This window comes from Hydractinia symbiolongicarpus, chromosome 14 (assembly GCF_029227915.1).
Source record: "Hydractinia symbiolongicarpus strain clone_291-10 chromosome 14, HSymV2.1, whole genome shotgun sequence".
Taxonomy (NCBI): domain Eukaryota; kingdom Metazoa; phylum Cnidaria; class Hydrozoa; order Anthoathecata; family Hydractiniidae; genus Hydractinia; species Hydractinia symbiolongicarpus.
In genome coordinates this window covers 14,487,586-14,514,577 of record NC_079888.1, presented here as the reverse complement: position 1 = coordinate 14,514,577, position 26,992 = coordinate 14,487,586, and the positions used below count along the sequence as shown (strand labels likewise).

The 26,992-nt window shown below is 32.6% G+C and overlaps 3 protein-coding genes across 4 annotated transcripts in view; 2 read left to right on the top strand and 1 right to left on the bottom strand.

Annotated features, from left to right (window-relative positions):
- LOC130625457 (uncharacterized) overlaps positions 1–5,075 on the top strand; it is a 30,052-nt gene extending 24,977 nt beyond the window's left edge. Inside the window, exons 4-7 of the mRNA XM_057440559.1 lie at positions 2,362–2,716; positions 3,512–3,539; positions 3,643–3,720; positions 4,591–5,075. Coding sequence (XP_057296542.1) covers positions 2,362–2,716; positions 3,512–3,539; positions 3,643–3,720; positions 4,591–4,737 — 608 coding nt within the window. The 3' untranslated portion in view covers positions 4,738–5,075. The remainder of the gene's footprint in view (positions 1–2,361; positions 2,717–3,511; positions 3,540–3,642; positions 3,721–4,590) is intronic.
- Positions 5,076–7,338: 2,263 nt separating this feature from the next.
- LOC130625155 (putative uncharacterized protein DDB_G0291608) lies at positions 7,339–12,396 on the bottom strand. Its single transcript, XM_057440224.1, has 6 exons — positions 11,550–12,396; positions 9,111–9,328; positions 8,835–8,967; positions 8,177–8,519; positions 7,950–7,980; positions 7,339–7,864 (listed from the first exon to the last, which is right to left on the bottom strand). The coding sequence occupies exons 1-6, from the start codon at positions 11,761–11,763 to the stop codon at positions 7,436–7,438; spliced, it is 1,368 nt and encodes a 455-aa protein (XP_057296207.1). The 5' UTR covers positions 11,764–12,396; the 3' UTR covers positions 7,339–7,435.
- An 8,542-nt stretch (positions 12,397–20,938) lies between these two features.
- Positions 20,939–25,917, top strand: LOC130625153 (uncharacterized). 2 transcript variants are annotated; one of them, XM_057440223.1, is made up of 6 exons: positions 20,939–21,303; positions 21,785–22,014; positions 22,156–22,288; positions 24,482–24,747; positions 25,022–25,058; positions 25,177–25,917. In XM_057440223.1, exons 1-6 carry the CDS (start codon positions 21,120–21,122, stop codon positions 25,179–25,181), a joined length of 855 nt encoding a protein of 284 aa, XP_057296206.1. In that variant the 5' UTR covers positions 20,939–21,119; the 3' UTR covers positions 25,182–25,917. The 2 variants fall into 2 exon arrangements, with proteins under 2 accessions (XP_057296206.1, XP_057296205.1); XM_057440222.1 differs by lacking the exons at positions 25,022–25,058; positions 25,177–25,917 and having other exon boundaries at positions 24,482–24,957.
- Positions 25,918–26,992: the final 1,075 nt, after the last annotated feature.

Here is a 26,992-nt window from a genome sequence, read left to right as displayed (position 1 = left end):
ATGTCACGTGTTTTACTCATTTGAGGTATGATGTCACGTGTTTTACTCATTTGAGGTATGATGTCACGTGTTTGAAATTAGGAAAGAGACCCTTTGCACAGAGGATCAATATAGCGAGGAAACAGTGCTGCGCTAGACCCTTGAAAGTAGGGTTTTGAGTGAAAAACGGCGATAAGTCGAAAGTGCGCTAGAGAGCTCCACTTTCTATGTGTTCAACTGAATAGTTTTTGATTAAAAAAAATTTAACATAGAACAAGATAAGAAAAAAAATCTACTCTAGATCTCTAGATATTTTGACCCCTTTTCACAATTGGCTTATTTATATTTACAAGAATAAACAAAAGTAATTAAGAACCAGTAAGTCCAATTAAAGTTAGGAAAAGTCACAAAATTTGAGGGTTTCACAGGGAGTACACAGGGAAAAATATATTTAAAAAAAGAAAAAGACGCGGGCACTTTGTGCGGTGTTACTAGGGTTTAAAGTTGTTTACTTTGCTGATATAAGTAGAATTGATAAGTTAGTAAACAAAGTTGAAAATAGGCTTTGGGGACATGTTTAACAATTTCGAATCAAAACTCTAAAACAGACGACGCAACAAAAAAGTACTACAATAAAATTTTTAAATATATATAAACCAATAAACACAAGAGAAATGAGGTTAAACCGTCGAGCTCTAAGAAAACCATTGTTTGTTTGTTTGTTTGTTTGTTTGTTTCTTTTTAAAGCAACATTATCTTTTCAAAGCAACATTATCTTTCAAAACAACATTATCTTTTTCAAAGCAACATTATCTTTCCAAAACAACATTATCTTTCCAAAACAACATTATCTTTCCTAAACAACATTATCTTTTCAAAACAACATTATCTTTTCAAAACAACATTATCTTTCCAAAACAACATTATTTTTCCAAAACAACATTATCTTTCAAAACAACATTATCTTTCGAGAACAGCATTATCTTTCAAAACAACATTATTTTTCCAAAACAACATTATCTTTCCAAAACAACATTATCTTTCCAAAACAACATTATCTTTCCTAAACAACATTATCTTTTCAAAACAACATTATCTTTCCAAAACAACATTATTTTTCCAAAACAACATTATCTTTCAAAACAACATTATCTTTCGAGAACAGCATTATCTTTCAAAACAACATTATTTTTCCAAAACAACATTATCTTTTCAAAACAACATTATTTTTCCAAAACAACATTTTCTTTCAAAACAACATTATCTTTCGAGAACAGCATTATCTTTCAAAACAACATTATTTTTTCAAAACAACATTATCTTTCCAAAACAACATTATTTTTCCAAAACAACATTATCTTTCAAAACAACATTATCTTTCGAGAACAGCATTATCTTTCAAAACAACATTATTTTTTCAAAACAACATTATCTTTCCAAAACAACATTATTTTTCAAAACAACATTTTCTTTCAAAACAACATTATTTTTCCAAAACAACATTATTTTTCCAAAACAACATTATCTTTCAAAACAACATTTTCTTTCAAAACAACATTATCTTTCCAAAACAACATTATCTTTCAAAACAACATTTTCTTTCAAAACAACATTATCTTTCCAAAACAACATTATTTTTCCAAAACAACATTATCTTTCAAAACAACATTATCTTTCGAGAACAGCATTATCTTTCAAAACAACATTATTTTTCCAAAACAACATTATCTTTCCAAAACAACATTATCTTTCCAAAACAACATTATCTTTCCTAAACAACATTATCTTTTCAAAACAACATTATCTTTTCAAAACAACATTATCTTTCCAAAACAACATTATTTTTCCAAAACAACATTATCTTTCAAAACAACATTATTACTAGAACTGAGTATTTATCAGCGACTTTTCACAGCTATTTTCGAAGCATCATTACGTAACAGTAAATCATATTTTTACTAGGATTTCTTACTTTGTGATAACGTCAATTAGTTTCAATTAAGATTAACCAAATAGCTGGGAGCCTTGGCAAGTTCGTATTATTAGATAGAAACCGTGCTCTCAGTTGAGATAACTTATTGAAAAGAATTGCATATTGTTTCATTGTGTAACACAAGGAACATTTAATAAAATTATTGTTCTAATATCCAACAGTAACACAATAATTGGCACAACAACTAACTAACTAGATACAAAAAACAAAAAAGTGTTAAGTAATACCAATTGTTTTTTGTTTATGGTTTTTATACATTTTTAGACGTATCTTTCTGAATTTTTTTTAGCAGCTAAACAAAGCAGTTTTAGTGGGTTTTAGTTCATGCCTCATACATGGCCATTTAAACACCTTGGCCTAAGGTATCTTTGTCGTTTATTTTCTTGTAGATCCTTTAACTTTATCATCATTCGCGCCTATAACTACAACAGCTACAACACCAGTAACAGAAACAAAAACAACAACAGAAACAACAACAACAAAAACAACAACAAAAACAGCAACAACAACGACAACAGAAACAACAAACTTGAATAAAAAAGCAAAGGAAAACTCGAGCTCTGCATCCACGACATCCACGACTGGAAGAACGGATGCGAATTCTAACGAATCGACTTCTTCAACCCTTCCATGCGAGTATAACAAAAGTGTTTTCATAGTCGGTGGAATCTTAGGAGTCACTAACCTGATATTCATTATAATTGTGATTTTTTTAGTACGTGAAGTAAAAAACCGTGGTCAGACGTAAGTACTTGACTATATTCCGTTATAGAAACATTACGTAACCCTATTCTATCCGCTTTTTTTTTAAGATCTCTTTTTTACTTTGCGGCATTGTTATGATACTTCCTTGGTTTTAATATTTATATATGAGGTACCTGCATGCCAAATTTTCAGGTCTGATACTTCTCACAGGTGTGGATATTGGCTATTTACTCCAAACTCCCCCTAAAAAGCTCTATGAAATCCTTATAATTGGGAATCTATAATTTTCGTTAGGATTATACTTAGAAGTTCAAACTTACAACACTATTTCATTTGAATAAGTGAATCATTCTGTTAATTATGAACACGTGATTAATTCGATTTCCCGAATTTTACCCGGAAATTAACGGGCACTTTTCGACATTTCTCATGCGAACTATGCGAAACCGGTTAATGTGTGTTAATATATTTTATTTAACTATCAAAAATTTAAATATAATGTGAAAATTCTGTAGAACTAAAGTAATTGAATTTTAAGCAGATAGTAGTATTTTGGAGAACTCACAAGCTTTCGATGACATCACAGGAAAAATGGTGACGTAAGCAAAATTTTATTGCTGCCATTTTGTTTCTTTCATGACGTACTGTAAGTGTACCAAGTTTAAGTCAAATTGGACCTAATTTTTTTTGGAGGGGGTGGGAGGTGCGGATTCATAATATGTTTGAAAATTCTTGGACCGAATGTCTATGTTATATTTAGACGTCAATCTTTCAAGAATTTCGACCTTATAATGTTTTTACACTATCGCCAAAATACCTGTTTTAATTTTCTAGGAAGGTCAAGGAAATTAGCAGCATTAACGTAAGTGTGGTCACATTATACAGATAAATTAACAAGTTTACGCTTTTTTTTTCATTAATTTGTAAACTAATCCTTTAGCAAATTTAATAAAAAATGCGTTTAGGTGACAGAATCAAGTTTTGTGTATGAGTATCCCGAGGTTAAAGTTAACAAGACTGCCAGTGGTGAAGAACAAGGCAATGTAAGCACGATATTTGACATGCATTCTGAATTGGTTACAGAAAACTGAGTTTATTCTTTTCAGTACAAACAAAGATGCGACATATACTGAACGCTTGTGTTTGACTTAAGGTATCACCATAGCTATGGCCTGCTTCTATAAATAACTTTCCTAGCTCAAACGAGAATTGTAAAAGATTATTTATTTTTGGTCAATGCTACAAATTTAAAATACTTTCCCTTCCAACGCGGCCAGCGCTGAATTTGATGATAAATATTGGATTATATGGAAATGTGTTTCCATCGACATTTTGATACTTTAAAATCTACGCAGATGTGAGCGAAATCAGCCCCTTCTTTTCTTTCATGCAGAATTCCTACAAGATGCATCATTATTATTTAGCCTAACTCAAGAGTACCATTAAAAAACGTAAATTTTATTGGCGTACAACCATTGTGTATACATACAAGCTGTCATTAATGCAATACTAACAAATACAAAAATTTGAAAGAACAGTATATTAGAAGTCAGTCGTTTTTTAAATAACAACTAGAAGAGAATAACCAATGTGTTATCCTTTTTTGTTTTATTTCTTCTACCGACATAAGAGTCCTCATGGTCTTAATTTCCATTGATGAAGATACTTGACAAAATAGTCACTACCAAATAAGAAATTAAATATCATTGTATCCATAATGCGCGTTTGGATATTCGTAAGTTGAAAAAAAAACAAAGTTTGTTGTCATCATAATGCTATGTTGCCCATCAGTGTAAGCTCTTTGAGCGTCCAAGACTTTTGATTTCGATTTAAGGAAAAGTCACAACTACACGGCAACTAGAATTAATCTTATGAAGTAAAACCTAAAAATTACCATCCTAATTCTTTTTTAGGGTAACTGGAGCTGTCAAAATGTCACAGACAACAAGAATTATGCACCACTGATATTTGATAGCAAAGAAAATGTTAAGTCTAATTATACGACCTTGTTAAAAGATGGCTACGAAATTCCTATGAAAGGAACTGTCGAAGTACCATAAAGAAGATAACATTATCTTTAATTCGTCACGTGTGTTTAATAGTTTATAGAAATAGCTGTCGTCTGCCTTTCCCTGCACAAAATTATGCCGCAGTAGCGTAACACAAGAAATGCGCTGTACAAAAGGGGGCAACCCCGTGGATGGGTCACCGACAATTTAATAATAATATTAGGATTTTTGATATAACTTTATCAATTTTTATTTATACCTGAGAATGTTGTTTCAGGGAAATTGTCTTCTCTGGTGTTTCGTTTACTCAAATAACATTTTTGTATTTCTTAGTATTTCTCAGTAAATCCATCTGATATTCACATTTTAATACAACTGAATTGTCATTATTATTGTGTGAATAATATTTGTTTTTAAGGGATGTATTATTTTTAATAATAAAATTATTTACCAAGGAAAACCTCTTCAGTTCCTATCGGTACTGCTATCAACTTGGGTCTTGCGAAGGGGGTCTTAGCGCATTTAGAACTCTCATTTGAGCTACCAAAGTTGTGCAAGCACAGCAATCGCTCAACTAGACAACCACTTAAGATATCAGTTCTATTCTCATGCTGACGCTAAGCAGATAGGATAGATTAACACTTTTATAGTCTCTGGCATGACTCGGCCGGGGTTTGAACCCAACATTCAAGCACTGGAAGTGAACGGTAGTATCATTGTTAGTTTGTATATATGCCAATTTGTGATTTAGTGTTATACTGATCGCTAGTCCGTGCATAGGTTTCTTCTCCAGTTCTGTTTTATATATTTTGTTCCTGTTTCCGTAACACGATTTCTTTCTCGTGCACAAAAGAAAGAATAAGAATATTATTGTTAGAAGTACTGTGTTGCATGTGCTATTAAGGTAATGTTCATTGTAACAATTTCAGGTACCTTTATGTTTGAATTTCTATTTTGCTTTTCAACATCAACATATTTGCACGAGTGTTTGATCTTGGAATTCATTGCAAAGTCATTTATAAAGTCTTGGTGTTAACTAAGTTATTGTTTACTCTTGGTTATTGACTAAGTACTCGTGTTGATGCACTGAATGTTAAGGCGTAAACTTTTGTACCAATTCCTGACTTTGTGTTACTTGTCAGGCATTTTCTTTTGTATCATAATATCTATAGTGGTGACTTTTTGCTTCGTTTTTTTTTGGTCACACTAAGGACAAGGAGACTAATCAAAATTAGTTGTGGTGAGTGTGACCATTCACAGCAACTCTGAGGCTTAAAATAGACCCGAGTAAACGAAGTTATCGTTAACCCTTTATCGCAAAAAAGACGCCTAGCTTATTTCTAAATTCAACTTAGGTTTCCATAAACATTTCAAATCGTGATTAGTACCGAAATAAAATGTTAGTATTTGTAATCGTGCAACACGTCGGTTTGATGGATTGGTATAGGCACATATCTAACTTCTTCAAAAAACTTTAACCGCTTTTTAAGTATAAGGGTCAACGATCAAGAATTTCCAACAAAGGATGTTTTAAGGGGAGGGGGACAAAGCAATTTCGCGTGTAATATTTTTCCGTTACCAACCATCTGTGGTTTTAAAAGTTAATAGCAATGAAATTGTTTTAAAGGCCGGTTTCCACTCATTCGCTTTGGTAGCGCAAATAAGTCGCGCGAATAGCACGACCAAGCCAATGCAGTTTTCACTTGACAACAAAACATAAACAAAAATGGCTGAATACCGGAACAACCATGTTAAATACGCGATGAATTTTTTTCTAAGTTATGAATGCAGATGGCTTTTACTAGAAGACAAATTATAACTCTTTTGCTTTTGAGAAGACGATTCAGACGAAAATATGCTAAGAAGAAGAAAGCCAAACGATTTTGGGTGCGCAAGATTTATTTGGAGAAAAAACGAAAGGAGAATACCACATGCTTGTAAATGACATGCGACTATTTGATAGAATATTCTTCTTTCGCAAATTTAGTACGACACCCACCACATTAGAAGAACTTCTTACCTGTTGTTACACCTGTTATGATGAAAACCTCAATGAGACGGGAAGCAATAACTCCAAGTTGCTGAAATTCTGTCTCGTTTCTGTGTCAAAGTTACCCACATCTGCCATTATGATTTAAATGTTTTTAATTCTTGATAAATAGCGGCTTCTGATTGCTTAAATTATTTTTTATTCGCTTTGTAGTTCAAAAAGGTTAATTTTCTGGCGACCATTCGCGCGAACAACAGAAGGTTTCGTAATTGTTCAAAAACAGATTTTGCGCATGCTCAGATATCCATTTGCTAGAGTCGCGCGACCAAATCGAATGAGTGGAAACCGGCCTTAGGTGCGCAAAAAAATTTACTTACAAAAACTTGCCGATCCTTTACTTTATACAAATCTCTTTTTATTAAGATCATTAGAAAGGCGGATGTAATGAAGAATTAAATTAAGAACAAATAATTTAAATTCTGTTTCTATTTAACATTCTGTTGAATTCAGTTTATTTTCCTAACTTGTGTAAAGATTATGTCCTTATGAGGACGAATGAGGACGATATTTATTTAATTAAATGCAATTAAAAGTATGACCACTGCCAATTTAACAAGGCGATGGTAATTTCCTAACATTTTGAGATTTAAAATACTGGATAATAGGAAGATGAATTTCCTCAATTATATTTCTCGAAAACTACCCGCGACACCAATCTTTTATAAACAACTTCCAACTTTATGATTTGCTTCTTGTATGTTATATGATCTCAACACTCTCCTCCTTACGCGCAAGATTATGACATAACGTTTTATTGTAACCATGGTTATTCTTGTTGTTTTCTTGGTTACCAACTCTCTTGTTATTTATAATATTATTATCCCAAATTTCTTCATATTCCTTCACATTTTCTGCGTTATTTTTGTTCATTGGCTTGTTATCATCACGTGGCATTTCTTTCCCACCAATCATATTGTAATAGTTAGAATTACTCATCAATTCATTTGTGTTGTAATAATGACTTTCCCGTTTTTGTGTTTCATGTACGTTGTTCTCATGTTCAACATTTGTAGATATATCAATTTTATAACCGTAGGTTTGGTTTGAAAACTCAACTTTGTTTCTTTGTCCTTCTTTTTCTTCTCCTTCTTGTTTTTGGTTTATTTGGTCATAATTGATTTCTTCAATCTAAATAATACCACATTTTAATTTCTAAATATAGATATAATTACACAACATTACATAGATATTCAACTTCATTAAATCTACTCACATTTGTTTCTGTATAGGTTGTGCTTGTATTTCTAAAACAAATGACTGGAAAATAAATTGCTTCTCTACAAATTGTATTACATATTGCAGAAAACTATATGCTGCAAAAAAGAAAATCTGCTTCGGATTATAAGACATTACCAGTTTTCACTGTAATAAATATATTACTAAGATAATTTTGTTGGAACATCATTGCAATGTTTCAAGATTAAGATTTATAAAACGTACCTTCTATCAAGTTTCTTCTTGTAATATATCAAGATGATAATAGCTACAACTAATATTAAAATTACAGCCGTTGCAATCCCTGTTGCCATGGCAACTTCCTTGTTTTCCTTACTTTTTTCTACACTTGGACTTAAAGACATTAAAGGTTTACTGTGAGTAGTCGGAGAAGAGATGGATGGTGCGTACGTTTCCGAACTTGTGTCTGGACCTTTTATTTTGTTATTAGAAACTGTACTAAATTGTGAAGTTGTTGTAGATGCTGCTGGTCCATGCGTTGTCGTTAATATTGAAGGTCCTGCTGTTGTCAAAGATGAAGCTTCAAAAGATGTTAAGTTTAAAGGATCTATAAACAAATATAAAGATAATTTGATTCTTTTCTTCTTACCTTTAAAAATTTGCATCATCTTTTGCTACACTTTTTTGGTTAATTACCAGGATGTTATTAATGGCTTTCCAGTTTTCGGTTAAGCAAAAAGTATGTTTGTTTTGTAATCACTGGCGAGCATAAAGGTGGAAACGCAAGGGTACACGACTAGTTTTGTTTGCTAGTGCACAGGTGTATGTAATTATTTCAGTAGTAGTTAGATGCAACAGCTCTGTGTATCTCCATATCTCAGCATTTGTTCAGTCCTATTTAGGGAAAGTTCGTTCTACTTACAAGTTGCGGTTCCTTCGTATTTGAAAAGAACACAATTTTCACGTGGTGTATATTCCCTTTCATTACTTTCTTTACACTTGACTTCAAGCTTTATCAACAGCCCAGGCCATATTGTACGAAACTGGACTGTTAGCTAGAATTATAAAGATTACATATACATAGTAAACGGCAAAAACTTATTCTCAGATATGGTTTGTAGAAACAAGAAGAAATGTAATCATTTTTGGAATTAAAACATAGCATGCATCATGCTATCCAAGGGGAAGTATAACGTACCTCTTGGATTTTTAGTTTTGTTGAGATGGAATTTGCAAAGAACATGGGCACTTCCTGCCAATTATTTGCTAACGCTAAAATTCTTACGCTTGATGCTCTAAATGCACTTGAACAGAAATTCTCTCCTTCTTTCGTTATTTTTAATTCTGTATGATGGAGCATGCTTTGTGTAATCATAGGTACATTTGTTGCATCTCCAACCACTTTTAGTGCACATTCTGCAATTGAATAAGGACATTATTTACTAATTGGTACTGTAATACTAGTGAACAAGTCACACAAAAATTCGTTTGATTAAAATTGTATTTGACAAGTAGAAAGGTAGGCGTTAACAATACTACCAAAAGGTGGTTGTTGCGGGGTCATGGTGTGGTATTTTGCACAGCATGCTCTGAATATTTGCTACAGTTCCCTGAGATCCTAAAATTTTTATTAGCATTGCTAACTTTTATAATTGACAACATGCATGTATGATGTACCTGCTCAAAAAATCATTCATTGAAACCTCTTACTTTCTCGCAAGGCATATTTTGCAATGCATTTTCATTAATCACGTCTTATTGTTTGTTACAAGGTAATTTTCGTTATTAAATATGTCATCGTTGAAGAAAATACGTCAATTGAATTGAATTGAAACGGGAATGAAAGCGATTTATTCAGTAATTTTAGGAATTTGCCGATTTCATAAATTAAAGGTTTTGTTCCTTTATCTAACCGCATGCAATTTGATTATTTTTCATTGCATTTTGAACTTACAAGTGGCTATAATATTTTACTGTTTTTTAAAGAGGAGGTTACCTTTGTGCTTTGATGAATATCTTATTTTAGTTTATTTAAATTTTATTCTGAGCATTAAAAATATCTGCAGCTTGCTGCGTCGAATTAAAGGACGAAGCAAGATGATGATTTACAAAACATGCCGCTTATATCCTCAACGAGTATTTGCTTCAGCAGTGGTACTATATTTTCTTTACATTTTCGCTCAGCTGGACATATAGTCTTTTGCCATCCTCTTTTTTCGGCTCTCTTTTTTTTACCTTTCACGGTAGTGTTCATCTTTAACGGTTTTTTCTTTTCACACTGTGAGATACTTTACTTTCGTTAGGATTTTTTTTAACTATATTGTAAGTATATTTGTAAGTAAATTTAGCAAATATTTTTGAGATGTTATTATGCCGACTCCCTTGACAACAGTATTAACATATTTGTTTTTAACTGGCGGATAATAATTCACTATTCAGTTCCGTAGCAATTGGGATAAGAATGGGAATGACCATCAATCACCCTTCTTGTTGTTCACAAACAATGAAGTTAAAAAACACATAATTGTCATCGCTTATACATGATGTATAGTGACTTTCCGAGAGTCTGCCATGACAATCTTTTGATAAATACTTTATCAAAATGATTAATTAGCTAATACAAACACTTTTGGCGTGACAGCTAAACAAAATGACATGACAAGCAGCTAAGCCAAACGTAGTTGTCGAAATGACATAGAATTGCCCAGATTAGATGTCTTTTTCCGTGAAACTATTGTTGGTCATACTGCATGCTAATGTGAATCTGTTTTTGCAGAATCAATTTGCTGATTCTCCATGACATAGAATTTTCTTCTTCTTCATCACGCCGTACAAAACAGCTGATGCCTGCAACAAATAAATGTACTAAGCAGCACTTTTTATCTTTTCAATGTTGGCAACTGTTCTCCCATATGTCTTACAAAAATTGTGGAGTAAAAGTTTAAAGTAGCCCGCTGCTTTTTTTTCTGCAAGCCTTTTAGGCCTTTGAAATATTTACGCCCAGATTGATTAATGTGCTGAATATTCATTTTAGTTCCTACTGTGCCGAATGAGATTTTTTTTTGCTTTAATCAACTAACAAGCACTGTTTTCCTCTTCCTAAATATTTTTAATGTCCATAATTTAAAGGGCGATGTGAAGTGAAGAAGTTCACGAAAAATGATCGCACAATCCTATTTTTTAGATTTTAAGTGCATCTGATGGGCAAAAACAAATTGTTTTTATTATATTCGCAATAATTATAAACAGTTAGCGGTAACTTTTCTTAACTTTTTTCAAAAAGCGAGTTATAATAAGGTATTCTTCTTTGAACGTGATTACTTACCAAAAAACGCCAAATTATGTTTGCAAAACTCTGCAAAATATAAATTTCTTTGTTGAAGAATGTATTACAGATACTGAAATTTTAGCAATAAAAAGAACAATAGAACATTCTTTCATTTGTCAAACTTTTCTGCCTTATTTGTCTAGAATACTTACATTGCAAGAATCGTACTTGATCACGATCTGTGTATTGCCTATTGTTTTTTTATTTTTACACATACTAACGAAAAAACAGAAAATGAAACAAATGACATCAGTAAAAAGAAATGAAAAGAGAAAATTTTAATGTAAAGCTCAGATACGTAGCCATTACCAGTGTCAGTAGCATGTATGCATTTTTCATCTCCAGGAAAATTATAGTACGTCGCACTGGAACTTCCACATTTGCAGTTTCCTTCTCTACAGAATGTAGTCGCTTTAATCTGATCACCATGTTGAAATCGCGTCACTATTTCATTGTGGCAAGTTCTCAAGTACAACAAAATGATGTAAAAAATCATTTGATCAATCGACAAACGAGTAATCATAACTATTTCACATTTAAATATGTGTTAAAATCAAAATATAGAACACTGCTTTGATTTTTTAATTGGTTATAAAATGTTATAAATCATTTTCCTTCCTTTAACTATCTTTTTATACAGCTCTTTCTATGTATTTATATAAAAATATATATTGATATGTAATATGCGGCTTATGAAAAAGACTAATCAAACCCATTGTTTTCTATTATCGTTCTAACATCATCACAGGAACTAAGCAACCATTACCTTAATTAGTTTTCATTTGTCTCCCACTTAATATGCAATTAACAGTAATTGCATCATAGCGGATGCCTTGTAGGAAGAGTTGTAAATTAACGCCAGATTGATTTGCATGCGCTATTTTTAATTGTGTCTCATTCGTATCTACCACAAAATAGTTCGCAACTATATTTTCTAATTATTAAGATCACACTGTTTTCGAGACTGTAATTGTCATAATTTGTTTAAAAATATTAAAGAACGTTCATAACATCTACAACATGTGCACCAAAAAAAACACGTTAAAACCGACCTGTTTACACAGGCAATAGTCTTTTCGTCACAAATTTATACGCATCAGTTTCAGACACTTATCCGCTTACCAGTACGTGACACATATTGTGCCCACTGATATTTTTTCGCCGACGCAAATAATTGTGGTATCTGTATACTTGTTTGTTTAGTTAAACGTTCACAAGTAGTAAACACAACATAAATCCATTTATTAATCGATATTAGAATTATTAAGACGCAAACCAAGCATGTGTTAGATGGCAGCATAAGTAGTGGCGATGTAAACAAGAACAAAGAGGGTGAAGATAACGGAATGTTAAACGGGAAGGGTAGTACCACGTGTCTCCTGTTTTCTGAATGGTTTCTTTTTTTAAGAATGTCATACTTCGTTCCTGATTATAATTCCGCAGATCTAGACGTGACTAATTTAAGACTAACAATGGTAGTAACTATTAAAGACAATATATTTCCAAAACAGTTCTGGTATTGAAATATTCAATTACTGGTTAAATTGGAATAAACCGCCCCATCGTTTATTGGACGATAGATTGTAGTATTGCCGAGTCTTGCAAAGAATTGGAAATTTAATATATAGCGACCGTGATTTTGACAATCTCGCGTAACGAAATCCCTATCAAGATAAAAGAGCTAGAGTACAAAAAGAAGACTTTCGTCCTGTCCATCTGTGCAACAGAAGACTGTGCGCCGTTAACAATACAATTGACATATTCATTATTACATTCACGTGTAGGTAGAAGAACAGTTTGTTAAATTGTATGAAATACAGGCTAATAATAATAATCAGCTCTATTTAGTCAAATTTTTCACATAAAATCTTGTATTGTTGGACTTCTTGCATGAATCTTTCCTTATATGATTTGTTGTTGTTGTTCAGTACAAGGGTTATTTTGCAGAATCAAAATTTTTAAAATAAATATTCAACAAAAATAAAGCACTATTGCTTAGCAACAGTTCTGCAACAAGCTGCAACACAGAACAAAATAGATATTATTCAATCTCGGAAACACTTGTTGTGCAACATTGAAACAGTTGTGCAACATTATGTTTCCAACAACTCCGCAACAGTTGCACAACAGTTACGCAACAGGCCGCGACTTATTGGAAACCACGCTTAAACATCGTATGTTTTCGGCATTGCCAGACTTGTCTAATTATTATAAAGTCGAACCGGTCACCGTAAAACATACTCCCCTAAAAGTTTACTCCCCAGTAATAATTTACTGGGAAATAAGTACTCCCTAGTATTTATTTCGCGGGATATTGTTAATCCCGGGAGTATCTATTTTCCAGGAAATTGTTACTCCTCGCAGATCTTAGTCCCCTATCTTAATAAGTGGACTATCGAAAAAGTTAAAAATCCGGTGGTTTGGATCTGTTTTTTTGTTGTTGTTTTTGGTGGAACCATTAAAATTTATATAAACACAAGTTTTTATAAGAAGCGAGAGTTGTTTAAAGAAATGTCAATACAAAAAGCTTTCAGAATCAAATGATTTTAATTGTTTCTGATAAATGGTTAGTGTATATGCAGCTGAACTTGACTTTAGTATAATCATTTCAAGATCATTTGATAATCTATTTTTTCACGACAACTACAGTCTTACAACGAAAAACTGTAATAAAATGAATAGGAAATAAATTTAACAAAATACAAAAAAGTACAATCGGTTTTGAGTTTAAAAACAAAATGATTATAGCTAACAAATCACGAGAGAAAAACTTTTCAAAGCTTGAAACCTTATAAAACCTGGAATACATGAACTGCTTGAACTTAAAAATTAATAATTGAAATAAAAAACAGATTATTAGAGCTTTAAAGAATAGAAAAACAAACTTTTGACCTTGAGGTTAAGAGCGTATCAGATAAGGTAAATAATAGTATTTTGTTGTAGATAAAGTTTAACATCAAACAAGTAAAAATAACTGGAGCTTGAAACTCATAGAAAAATATAGAGAAGAACTGTTTAAGATTAAAAAATAAAACAAAACGTAGAAAACATAGAAAAATATAAACTGTTTAAGATTAGAAAATCAATAAAACAAAGTATAAAAAATATAAACAAAAATAAATAAGTAAATTATCAAACAGCAGTAGGAAAATAATACTGTTTCGTGTAACAGACAAATCTAAAATGTAAAAATAATCTAAGTACTAGATACTTTGGAAAACGGAGAAAGACTTTGACTTTTTAAACATGTGATAAAATGTTTTAGCGTTTCATCGACTTTAAATACTGCTTCTGAAAGAGATTAACCACCATGGAGCTCTGCAGCATATGCAATAGCAAATGGACAACAATTGTAGCCATCTTGTTGCTTGTGAACGGAAAGAAACGTAATCACTTGTTCACAATTAGCCATATAGTTCTTGTAAAGCGATTGAATCGATTTTCTTGAAGACCGAGTTAACTTTGATCTAAGACTGTCATAAATTTGAACACGCCTATTTGAGCAAAAGCTTTGAAACCAATAATGTGATCCATCTTGAAGGAGCTGGACATGCTCTTGTGAAACTGCGTGGTACGGGTTTTGAGTGTTTCTTAAGCACTGATTGATACAAATCATCTGAACCAATTTCTTTCAACCATCCATCGCTTGACAACAAAGTGCGATGATCCTCTTGATTCAGAAAATACAAATCGTTTGTAGCCATAATACCTCTATCATTGAAAGCTAATTGTTGACTTGATTCTTGAATATTACTCTGAAGAATTGTCTTGCTTTTTTCAAATTGCCTGCTCAACTATGAACCAATTGTGATTTCGTTCAATAATACCACTAGATTGACCAAAACACTGTAAAATTTCTTTGACGCTGACTTTAATTTTGTTTGATCGTGTGGGTATATTATTGTACATATTTTCTGGGAATTTGATATGTGCCATCTGAAGAATATCCTCCTTTCTTCCTTCTCATAAAGACTTGAAGCATTTTCATGTATTGATAATAGAAGCGAATGTGTCCAAGGTTGTGGCATTCATTAAAATAGTTTCGAGAATTTCATCATTGTAATATCACAATAATTCTTACCAGCTGTTTGTTGCTGACTCTTGGGTTGATGACTGGTAGTACCTTGTTCCTCATCGTCTTAGTTGGCATGATTTTGGGCTTCTCGGATTGAGTAGAAATGTTTCAGCAAACTTGCGTTATACTTTTTCTGTGGCAGAATATCTTTTTTATTTACAAGGGCGCGATGTCCACTTTTAAAAATTGATTTTAGAGGTCCCATCCATTTTTAAAAAATTTCCTCCTTTCATATCGTTACGTTTAATTTTGCATAAGAACTTTTGATCCAATAGGAAATGCAACTTCTGGTGTTCGATGACGATTATTTTAGTCCTTTTGATGCTTAGCTTATGCTTTTTTGATATTCAGACTAGCTTGATGGTATGCGGCTTCTCTAAGTTTAGCTTTTGAGTCGAGAACAGGTTGAAAGGTCACAATGTCAAAAGGCTCATTTTCTGAATCAACGTCTGCAGCGTCATCGACAAGATCATTTTATATCTATCGGCAAAACGGGATTTCGATTATAAGTTAGGGAAAACGGCGAGTACGTTGTCGAATAGTGCACACTAACTCTATGTGCAAAAAGTATACCCTGGATAAAACTAGGCCATTCTTTCGGATTTTTTTCGAGAACTTTTACCAAGGAGTCTTTTATTGTCCGATTTTGACGCTCACAAAATCCATTGCTTTGGGGATGGTATGCAAATGTAACTCGCTTATCTGTGCCTGTCATTTGATGTAGGGTCGTCGAGACTTCATTTACAATCAACTTATAGCTAGCTTTACTTTATTAAGGCATTATATATTTCCAGCCAAGGGTATAATTAGGAATAACGAGGATAGTATTTGTCAAGAAAATTAACAACTTTTTTTTGTAAGAATATACTCTAAACAATAAGTCAGAATATACCGGGAATATGTCTAAGTTTGATTGTTTGTTTTAATATAAAAATTTGTATGATGCACAAATTTCATTAGAAATTTACTTTTTTATTGCGTATATATCTCACAAACTGAATCTTTTTTCTCCAAAGCAATGGACAAGTACACCAGGGAAAGTTAAGAACATGAAGGCTGAAACAAAAAAAGAACACTATTCTTATAAAATACAGCGTGTGTATACTAGAGAAGATTTTATATAAAATGTAAAAAGTAATTTTTCCGTTGTTACTGTTTTTAACGCTACGAAGTTTATCTCGCTAAAATAAACCTTAATGTAAACAAAGTTAAATCACTGTTTACATCTGTTACGTTACCGCATTGTTACTGCATTGTTATCATGCACGGCACGTTTACGCATTGGGAGGGTTGCTGTATGCAATAGACTAAATAGCTAATTTGGTATGATGCATTAGAAACTGGAAATTTTGCAATAATCTTTTTTGTGTGACTTAACGATTTTTTCTTATGTCTGGTATACTATTTTCCCTGGTGTACTTCTGGCATGTCAAAGCAAGTATAAAGTTTTAGCAGATTTAGCTTTTTACATAACCGTTGTTAGACACCTTCGATTATGTTAGACCATTTGCATTTTTATTTTATTTCATTTTTATTTTGTTGTTTGACCTGCTTATATTTTTAAACGTTCTGTATACTGCAGATTGTGAGCAACCTGAACTAGGGACCACTTAGGACCAATTTGGGGTAATTTTCCCAAACCTGGGTCTCCGAATCCGTTTCGGAATGGAAGGGTTGAAGACGTCATCAAAAAACATTCAAACCCTATTATCTCTTTAACCGTTTGTCAAAGATACATGCTTCTATCATTTTCTTGATCAGGGTTTCAAGATCTATACGATGAAGGCAACAGGTTAAATAAACTTCCAAAAACAGTTTTTTTTGTTTTTGACAAGTTTTGCTGACGTCTGCAAAATATTTAAATCCTTACATCTCAATAAGCGTTCATCAAAAGCACACGATCATATACATTTTCTTGATCAGCAGTTTAAGTTCTACACAATAGAGGCAACGCAAATCCAAGGTTCTAATCTTTTTTGTGGGTGAATTACTGAGGTCATCAAATTTCAAATTACGCTTCTTTTTCATTTTTATCCTGCTTCAGTGGATTTTTCCACGGGCTTTATCGCCTAGTCTATATAATAATACCCCAGTTCCGTTTCACCGTGTGGGTAACTAGGTACCACCTGGGACCAATTTGAGTAAGTTGCCCAAAATGGGCCCTCAAATTCGTTTCGGAATGCACGGGTTTATGACGTGATCAAAAAACCTTTAAACCACAATATTTCCGTAACCGTTTGTTAAAAGTACATAATCCTATATATTTTTTTGATCAGCGTTTTAAGATCTATAAAATGAAGGCAACATGTATACAAATTTCTAAAAAACCATTTTGAGTCTTGACGGGCCATTGCTGAAGTCAGAAAGTTTTTATTAACCATTCATCAAAATCATGTGATTATAAACATTTTCTTGATCAGCGCTTTCAGTTTTACACAATTACAAAAATTTGTGTTTTGGCGGGTCTTTGCTGACGTCACCAACATTTTTAAACTCTTATATCTCCTTAGGCGTTCGTCGAAAACATATGCTATCCTATACATTATTGTGATCAGCGTTTTAACCTTTATACATTACAGGCAACAAATAACTAATTTTCGCCAATTTCTTTTTATCAGCATTGCTGACGTCATCAAAAAATCTAAAACAACCTATTTTCCATTGTCCTTCTGCCTAAGTGGATTACTCCACGGGCTTTATCTACTAGTTATGAATAAAGGAAGCTCGTACATTCAAATTTGCAGTGGAATGTCTTCATATGAGAGTTAGTTTTACTGGGAAAAAATTACTCCTCAATTTATAAAAGAGTGATTTCAAGGGAGTAATAATTTCCGTGTGGGAGCAATAATTTCCTGGGAAATCACCACTCCAGTTGGGGGAGTAATTTCTTTTGGGGAGTAATTTTTTACGGTTACAGCGGTTTAACTTTTTCGATTATTTGAATTGTTTTTAACCGATCAAAATGCTTAAAATCTGTACATCAAATGTGCGTTCAGAAAAATGTGAGCTTTATATGAAAAATAAACATTACTAAAGAACGCTTAAAAGCATCATGTCTTCAAAAATGATACAAAAGAATTTAAGAAGATTTTTATCAGTGAATGGATGTTGGAAGAAGCGCTCTGGAGCTTATTAACAGAAGATATCCAATAAAATTAAAAAAACCTTCTTGTTCTACCCGAATTTCGTTTAATAACATATAACACACTTCAAAACCAGATCTTATTTGCAGCCAGGTCTAATCACATACGATGTTTCTAACGCTTTCTTAAATATTTAGTTTCTGAAATAATAGCTGCAACAGCAGCGAGTTCAACTCTGTCTTCGCTCTCTGAAGACAGTTTATCGAACTGACAATATCAAAAAACTGTTCTCGTGAATCACCTGCCAAGTTTTTATTTTATATTAATGCTTCATACATTTTCTTACATTTCGATAAATCGAATTCGATTAATCGGATCGAGTATCATCACCTTTAGACATTATTTTGTCAAAGTTTAAAACTCATACTCTTGAGTTTTAAATATCATCACTCGAAATTAATTTACTTAAATTCCCATAGATTCATATAATTTGCAGTAAATTTATGCTATAAAACTTGCGATATCTTTTCTTTTAAAAGTTGAAAAAAAGGACCTACATTTTACACGTGATATCGAAGAGATAATGGCAACTAATAAGTACCTGACGAACTACGATCCGAAAAACCCATCGAAATATCAAATGTAACTGGACGCAAACAATCTATACGGATAGGCAATGTCAGAGCTACTACCAATAAGATGTTTGAAATGGATGAAGGAACACGACTTACAGACATAAATTTCAAAAACAAGGATGAGGGGTATGTGTTGGAGGTTGATCTCGAATACCCTAAAGAACTACATGAACTTCACAACGATTATCCACTGGCCCCACAAAGAATAAAAGTAAGCAAGATAGAAAAGTTAATCCCGAATCTGCGATGGAAAATATCGATTTAGGATAAAACTGGCATATTTTGTCACGTTGGATGAAATGTCGCACACTTTTGGTTTGCGCATATTAAAAATTTTAAGAAGAAAAAATTGTGTTGGATGATGGTGGATTAAGTTTGATCGCTGTCAAACATTTCATCTAACAATTTCAACATGATTAAAGAAATTCTGTAATTGAAATGCACGATTTTTTATGTTGGATTGGATTGGTGGTATACTATGTCCAACATCTATAGACTCTGTGAATTTCGAACGTTAAAACGTCCGAAACGTCGTTTAAAAACATTTGAATTTGTCAATGGAATGTTTACAATTCGAATGCGTCAATAAAAAGCATTATCATTTGCGATTACCGGCAAAAAGCAGGATAAAACAAAAATGTCTTCTAGCAGTGACAAAGATACTTCTGGAAAAGGAAAAGCCTTTGCACAACATATAAAACAAGACGTATGATATACGCAAACAACCTCGCCAAAAAAGTGTATAAAAAGCTGAAGTTAGACACGACATATTTTGCTATTCGGATAGGCAATAATATTGATAGAAAATTTCTCGAAATTTCAGTTTTCGTTAGGTCAGTCTGTAAACACGTCCTCGCGGTCGAGAAAGTAAAAAAAAAAAAAAGTAAAAATAGTTACCAAGATGAGATTCGAACACACGACTACTCCCGTGTCGGTGCTCAGAGAGGCAAAAATTTCCATTCTTGTAGGTCACATTTGCGTTTTAATACAAGCTCACGAGCTTGTAAAAAAGAGAAGGTTGATGAATCAAAGAAAAATACATTAGAGGCTAGTTACAAGAAAAATATTATGGATATTATTAAAATATCTATTTTTCGCTCTCCTGTTTATCTACTCTCTTGTTTTACCACGTGTTGAATTTTCGTCATCTGAATCAAAAGCTCATTCAGTAACACAACAAGCACTACACACCTCTTGTCATCCGTCATTTTGTTTTTTAAGATGAATGAACGAGCAAACTTTCAAATGTTCAAATATTGGATGAAAGAAGTGCCCACAAACCTAAAATATTACCTCATCTAACATGAAGTTTTTCATCCAACATTTCATACAACATGGGAGAAGCGTGTTTAATGAAATATCGGACTGGTTTGCCTCGGGCTTTACACTAAGTAAAATCTTGCGAAATATGTCCAACTTGACCTCCTATGCAAAGTGATATTTTTCTGTTACTCGGTCACTTAATATCATAATCTGTTAATCTTTTGCCTTAGAAATCCTACAAATGTAGCATGAGTGATTAAGGTTTCATTATTTAATTACGTGTACTCAAATAATAATTGATCAAAGTGTAAATGAAACTTTAGTTGACAAGTATCGGTTTAAACTTATAGTCATTTTTAGATTTACTTTCTTAAAGTTACAAACATACTTCCTAAAGATAGTAACATTTCCAGCATTTATGATTCTTCTCTTTACGTTTAAGACAATAAGGGCATAAAATTTCTATTTCCAGCAAGTGTTGCGTTATTAAGGTTGTATCTACACATGACACTGTCAACTATACGTCAAGCTAATACATGATTACTCTATTGTTATCCCTCATGATGCTGTAAAGAAAGATTAAATGAAAAAAGTTTATTAAATTCATTAGAATTTAAACTTTAACTACTTATTACAAATAGATTCGTTTTATAGAAAATGACAATATAGAAAGTTCAGTCAAATAAAAATATGTTAAAGGGAAGTGAAAAAGAGATCCTTAGAATTACCTTCGTGAGGTAACTCTAAGTTCCAAAGTTATTACAGATGTTTCTGTAAATTTGCGTTCCTACAAGTTATAATCATTGGGTGATTAACTAGTAAAATGATATTCTACGTTATGTTATTGTGTTTACAAACTTGCCACTGCGTAACTGTAATAAGAGGTAAACTATTTGATACTGCGAAAGAAGGAACAACATGTACAAATACGTGTACTTGTCCAAGTCCTACTGCAACTTTTCTTAACTTACCAGGTGATGGAAAATGTATAGGTGCCAATGAAACAGGTTTGATTACTTAGTTTTCTTATTATTGCTAATGTTGCTCAAAGACAACAAAAGAAGGATAACATCACGTATAGAAAAAAACTTCAAATTCTTTTTGCCGTAACATACGTCTTATTGGCGAGATGTATTTTTCTACAGGAGGGCTATCAATGCCATCGGTGGTCGCATAACAATACAATACTTATGTTGTACGAGTATGCTACACCACTGCGTAAACCGACCTCAGTGAATAACTTGATGAGGGACACCATTTTTGGAAAGTTAGCCGTTAAACTTATTTTAGCAAATCAAATTGAGTCGTTTTCATCACGTGACGTAAACAAAGTAAACCCGCTAACAAAATAGATATATTTTTCGGTAACATCAAAGATTTTACGGCGACATCAAAGAAAAATGAACACATCCACTTTGCCGGTTACACCGACTTGGGAAGGAAAAAGAAACTCTCGTTTATTAAGACTTATGTTGTATTTATTTGTAGGGTGTTCCTTAAGTGTGGACGGATACACAACTGATGTACCTTTAATAACACAAAGCATGCTCAACAAAACAGAGTTTCAAATTACTAAAGATGGTGGAAATCTTTGTCCAAATATGCTGGGTACACATGAAGCATCAAGTGTAAGAATGTTAGCACTGACAGATCAATGGGAAGTTGTTCCTACATTTATGTCAAATTCAATAATATATAGTATACCTAATGTCGAGGAGGTAAGTTGACTTTATGTATTTACAATTATACCAACAAAATAGACTTATATTCGCTTTACAAACTGAAAACTGTTTGCATTTTTGACAATCACTAACTAAGTTGATTCGTATTAAAATATTGCGCTGTCATATTAACTCTAGGTGAAGGTAATGTTTCATGCAGTATGGTCTGGATTGCTGATAAAACTTGAAGTCAAGTGTAAAGCAAGCAATGGAAAGGAATACACACCACGTGAAAATTGCGTTCTTTTCAAATATGAAGGTACAGCAACGTGTAAGTAGAAATAATATCTTCTGAAGTATCTAAGATTTATCTAAAGGACTTTACTTGTTTAAAAGTCATAAATCTATTAAAATTGTTTAAAAATTTCAGGGTTAATGGATTTTGTGACAATTTCCCTTTTTGTATGTCTCTTTAATAATAGCCGCATTCTGTCTGTCTGTGTCTGCGCGGACCCCGCTGAGTTAAAAAATCATGCTACAGAAACACGAATATTAAATACGATATACTTTTATCCACTGTGTTGCGATGGTTAAATTTAAAGGACGGGTGAACCCGTTGATTTTTCTACGAGCTAACGACTAGCCGTATTTTGTCTGTTCAAAAGGGTTACCGATATGCCTTTGATCTTTCTGCGAATTTTTAGAAACAAGGGGGTTGTTTAATTGAAAATCTTATGATTGATCAAAAGAAATTACAGAAATTAAATTATTTCCTTACATGTAGCCATTTAGCTAGCTCATATATTTACCTGAAAAGTGAGAGTATAAAAATTCAGTTTGGCTATCAATATAGCAATATTCTCAGCAATAAATCTTATGCTAAATGCAGTTTAGCTAGGTAGCTACATTTTTAGTTATTTTCCTTAAAACGTTTTTTGCAAATAAAATGGCGAAGCAATTCCTTTAGCGGGAGGGGTAACGACAAGCTGTTTCCTGTGTTTTCATTTAAAGTGTTAACTTATTTTCCTTAAAACGTTTTTTGCAAATAAAATGGCGAAGCAATTCCTTTAGCGGGAGGGGTAACGACAAGCTGTTTCCTGTGTTTTCATTTAAAGTGTTAACAATAGACTGTTTTTGGAAAAGGCTGTTACGCCTATCCGGGTCAGCCCACTGTGACAATTGATTTTTAAACTTTCTTGGGAATCACGCCTCTACGAATGTGCAACAATGTTTACCTGCACTAACCGCTCAGCCCTGTGCTAGAAAAGGACTGTTTCTTGTGTTTTCATTTAAATAGAGTTTGCAAGAAAGTTTTTTCAAAAGGGTATTATCCTTTAACACCTGTGTAACACCGCTTAACTGTACTAAGCGCTCAGTCCGGTGTCATGATTAATTTTTTAACTTTTACAACAACTTATTCCGCAAAATAAAATAATATTGACCGATTGTTTTTGGTATGATGGAGTCATAACGGTTGTAAACTGTGTTTTTATTTCAGCCTTTGTTGCGGGAAAGTTTTTTTTGACAAATATGTTACAGTCGCTTCACTTGATTTACGACATACTGCATACCTGTACTAAAGCGCTCCACCTGACTGTGTTGCACAGTTTGCGGTTTTTTTTAAGTGCTCCTTAGGGCGTTCAACAACAGTTACTTGTGGCTCATCACGGCGTTTCGACGCCGGGTTTCCCGGCTAGTACATATATAATGTCAGAGTTGAATTTCTCATTATAATATAAAAACACAAATAGCTTGCAAGATGTAAAGAAAAATTCCGTAAAAATTAGTAAAAATTATGATCCTTTTGCCCCAAAAGTTAACACAAAATTTCAAAAACAAAGAAAAACCCACAGCAATTTGTATATATTATATATACCATGTATATAAATGAAAAGTCATCCCAGCCTTCCCTGTACATATATTTCCCTAAATGTAAAAAAAATATGCAAATCTTTCCCCCGCCTCTCTCCTTAAAAATGTGTTTTTAAAGATTTATTTTAAAGGAAAGAGTAGGGAATACTAAAAAAGAACAGCCATACGTTTTGTAAACAAAGTTTCTGTTTCTTTATGCCAGGAACTTCATTTAACAGTCTATGTGCTTTGTGGATATCTAATACCGTTAATTCATATGTAGCGATACCTATATATATGTATGCCCATATAGATTTTTTGGCATAAGGGTATATATATTCATATCGTAAATAGCTGCAATTATATAGTAACAACTTATATGTGATTTCTATAAAGTACAGCCCTAACTTTTTAACTTAGTAAATGTTAGCGTAACGCCACGTTATAAGAAAGTGACCCCTGATTTGCGTGTCATGGATTCACATAGCCACTCACACAAGCGTATTTAATATAGGATGATATGTGGTATGTGTTAAACAGAAAGTGATTATCCCTTAAGCGAACTTTCCGTCAAATTTAAACAAACAAGGGTTTTGTGCCATTCATATTTGCAGACGCTGCCAATGTTTGAGGTTTAGCTGCTTGAAAGTATTACTTTTATTTTTATTTATAGATCCTTTAGATCTATTATCGTTTACGCCTGTATCTTCAACAACACCAGAACCGACAGTATCAACGACAACAGCAACTACCCAGCAAAAACTATCGACAATAGTTTCTAAAAGCAATACAAACGCTACACCTGCAAATTCTACTCCCGTAACTTCTTTTTCTACAAATAACAATGAAACCTCAATACCTTTAAGTCCAACAACAGGTACAAGTAAAGACCACAACAAAAATAGAGACATCGCCATGGCAGCAGGAATTGCAGTGACTGTAATTTTGATTTTAGTTACTATTATAATCATTTTGATATGTTACAAAAAGAAACTTAACAGAAAGTATGTTATATAAGTATTAATAGTAATTCTGCTTTTACACAACTCATCTACAAATACAATAAAAACGCAAATATGTTGAAGGAAGACGTCTGCAACAAAAATAATTATTTTTATGCAGATCTTCTTGGTTTTAAATTTTTCCTTTTATAAACTATGAAGGATAAACGTCCTCTCCAATATTAGTGTAATTTTTATTTTACTCAATTTAGGAAATCAAGCAGAAAAGTAGCTTATATCAAATCAAATGTAAGTACTTAATTTGTGAAAAGTTAACGTAGCTAAATAAAAAGTAGCTAATTAATTTCATTTATTTCCGTTCTTTTATCTTTTCTTTTTCTTTATCAAACTTTTTTGTCTCCTTCAGATTGAAGAAAATATTTATGACAAAGTCAACAAGAAAGAAGAAGACGAAAAGAAAGGCGAAAACGAAGTAATTGAGTTTCCAAATACAAACTATGGTAATAGGATAAATCTATACGCAAAAGTGAGAGATGATAGCGACGAACAAAAAATACAAAAACAAGACAGTCATTATTACAACACAAACGATATAAACAAAAATTCTAACTATTATAACGTTTTTGGTGAAAAAGAAGCGTCACATGTTGACAATAAGTCAGTAAATGCGACGAATGTGAACGAATATGACCAAATATGGAGTAATAACGACGGAGATGAAAAGAAAGTCGAAAACGGCAAAAGTGGCCATGGTAAAGGTAAAAGTTGTCGAGATGATGTTGATGTTGAGGAAAACGCATATACCGTTGCAGGAGGATTTAGTCATAACATTTAAAGTTTTTTAAAGTGTTAATAATATACTAGCCGGGGGGACCCTGCGTCAACACACCGGGTTAAATCACAAGTAACTGTGCCACCTGTTTATGAACGCTTTGTGGAGCGCCTAATAAGAGCCGCAAACTGTGTCACACATTTAAGTGGAGTTTTTTTCAAGTATGCACAAGTAGGTAGTATGTTGTAAATTGAGTAAAGTGCACATAATGCTGTAATATATTGTTCAAAAAATAAAAATACAATTTCCAGTCCGTTGTTACCCCGTTAAACAAAAACAATCAGTCAATATTATTTTATTTGGTGAAATAAGTTTCCGTAAAAGTTTAACAATTAATTGCGACACCAGGTGGAACACTCGGTACAGGTAACCATGTCCTGTGTATAGGCGTAATACTTTTTTGCAAAAAAAAAATTATCGCAACTTCGGTTTAAAAAGAAATACAGTTCGTCATTGCCCTTTCTACTTGACAAAAATGCTTAGCAATCTTATTTCGCAGTATATCATAAAAGGTAAGCAAACTAATTGTATTTGACATAAGAATTGCTAAGAATTTTATTGCAGCCTAACTGCATTTGGCTACTTTCAACTTTTCGTCATAGGTAGCTAAGGAGCTACGTAGATAACCACCATCCTAACACAAAAAAATTAATGTTAGCTAGCATAAGAAGCTCTAATACCACACTAAATGGTAATAACAAAGGTTAGCTGCTAAAAATCCTTAGTTAGTGTGGTTAAAATTTGTACATGGCTGAAAAACGTGACAATATATTCATCTTAACAATGTGAAAACATACAGAAAACAACTGTTACAAAAATAAAAAGCTACTAAAGGACAAAAAGGTCTGATAAGAAGACAAAAGGTCAGACAGATCTAGTAACACTGACCACGACCGCTGTCACAATCATAATGTCCTTTGTCATCATGTTCCTTCGTTCCAATCTTGGATTGGTTTTTTAAAAGAACCGGGCGTCGTGATTGGTTTACTACGCGGGAGTGGTCAAAACAAAGTTGGTGAAAGTATGTTGCATTCGTTTTTTGTGGGTCCTGCGCGGAATCAGCAATTAAGCTTACCGGATTCTATATTCGAAATGGCGTATCAAAATAATAATACATCCATTTTAAATCACTTTTTATTTTTTTCAATTAATTTTATAAATTAAAGTAATTAAATTAATTAAAATAAATAAATTTATTAATTGAATTTATTTTAATCTTTAATGATCTTTTTGATTAAACAATCACCTGGTTTCTAAAAAATCGCGGAAAGATCATAATATCGGCAACTCTTTTGAAAAGACAAACAGAATTCAACAAATTAATAAAGAGAACTTAATTCAACCTTCAAAGTATTTAACTGTATTAATTTTAATTTAAAACATTCATTTT

Coding starts and splice junctions, on each gene's coding strand:
- LOC130625155 (XM_057440224.1), bottom strand. CDS start 11,763: ATGATTACTCGTTTGTCGATTGATCAAATGATTTTTTACATCATTTTG. Junction 9,329..11,549: donor CATACATGCTACTGACACTG/GTAATGGCTACG, acceptor ATTCAATTGCAG/AATGTGCACTAAAAGTGGTT. Junction 7,865..7,949: donor CAACCTATACAGAAACAAAT/GTGAGTAGATTT, acceptor GGTATTATTTAG/ATTGAAGAAATCAATTATGA.
- LOC130625153 (XM_057440222.1), top strand. CDS start 21,120: ATGATATTCTACGTTATGTTATTGTGTTTACAAACTTGCCACTGCGTA. Junction 22,015..22,155: donor GTATACCTAATGTCGAGGAG/GTAAGTTGACTT, acceptor TATTAACTCTAG/GTGAAGGTAATGTTTCATGC. Junction 22,289..24,481: donor ATATGAAGGTACAGCAACGT/GTAAGTAGAAAT, acceptor TTTTATTTATAG/ATCCTTTAGATCTATTATCG.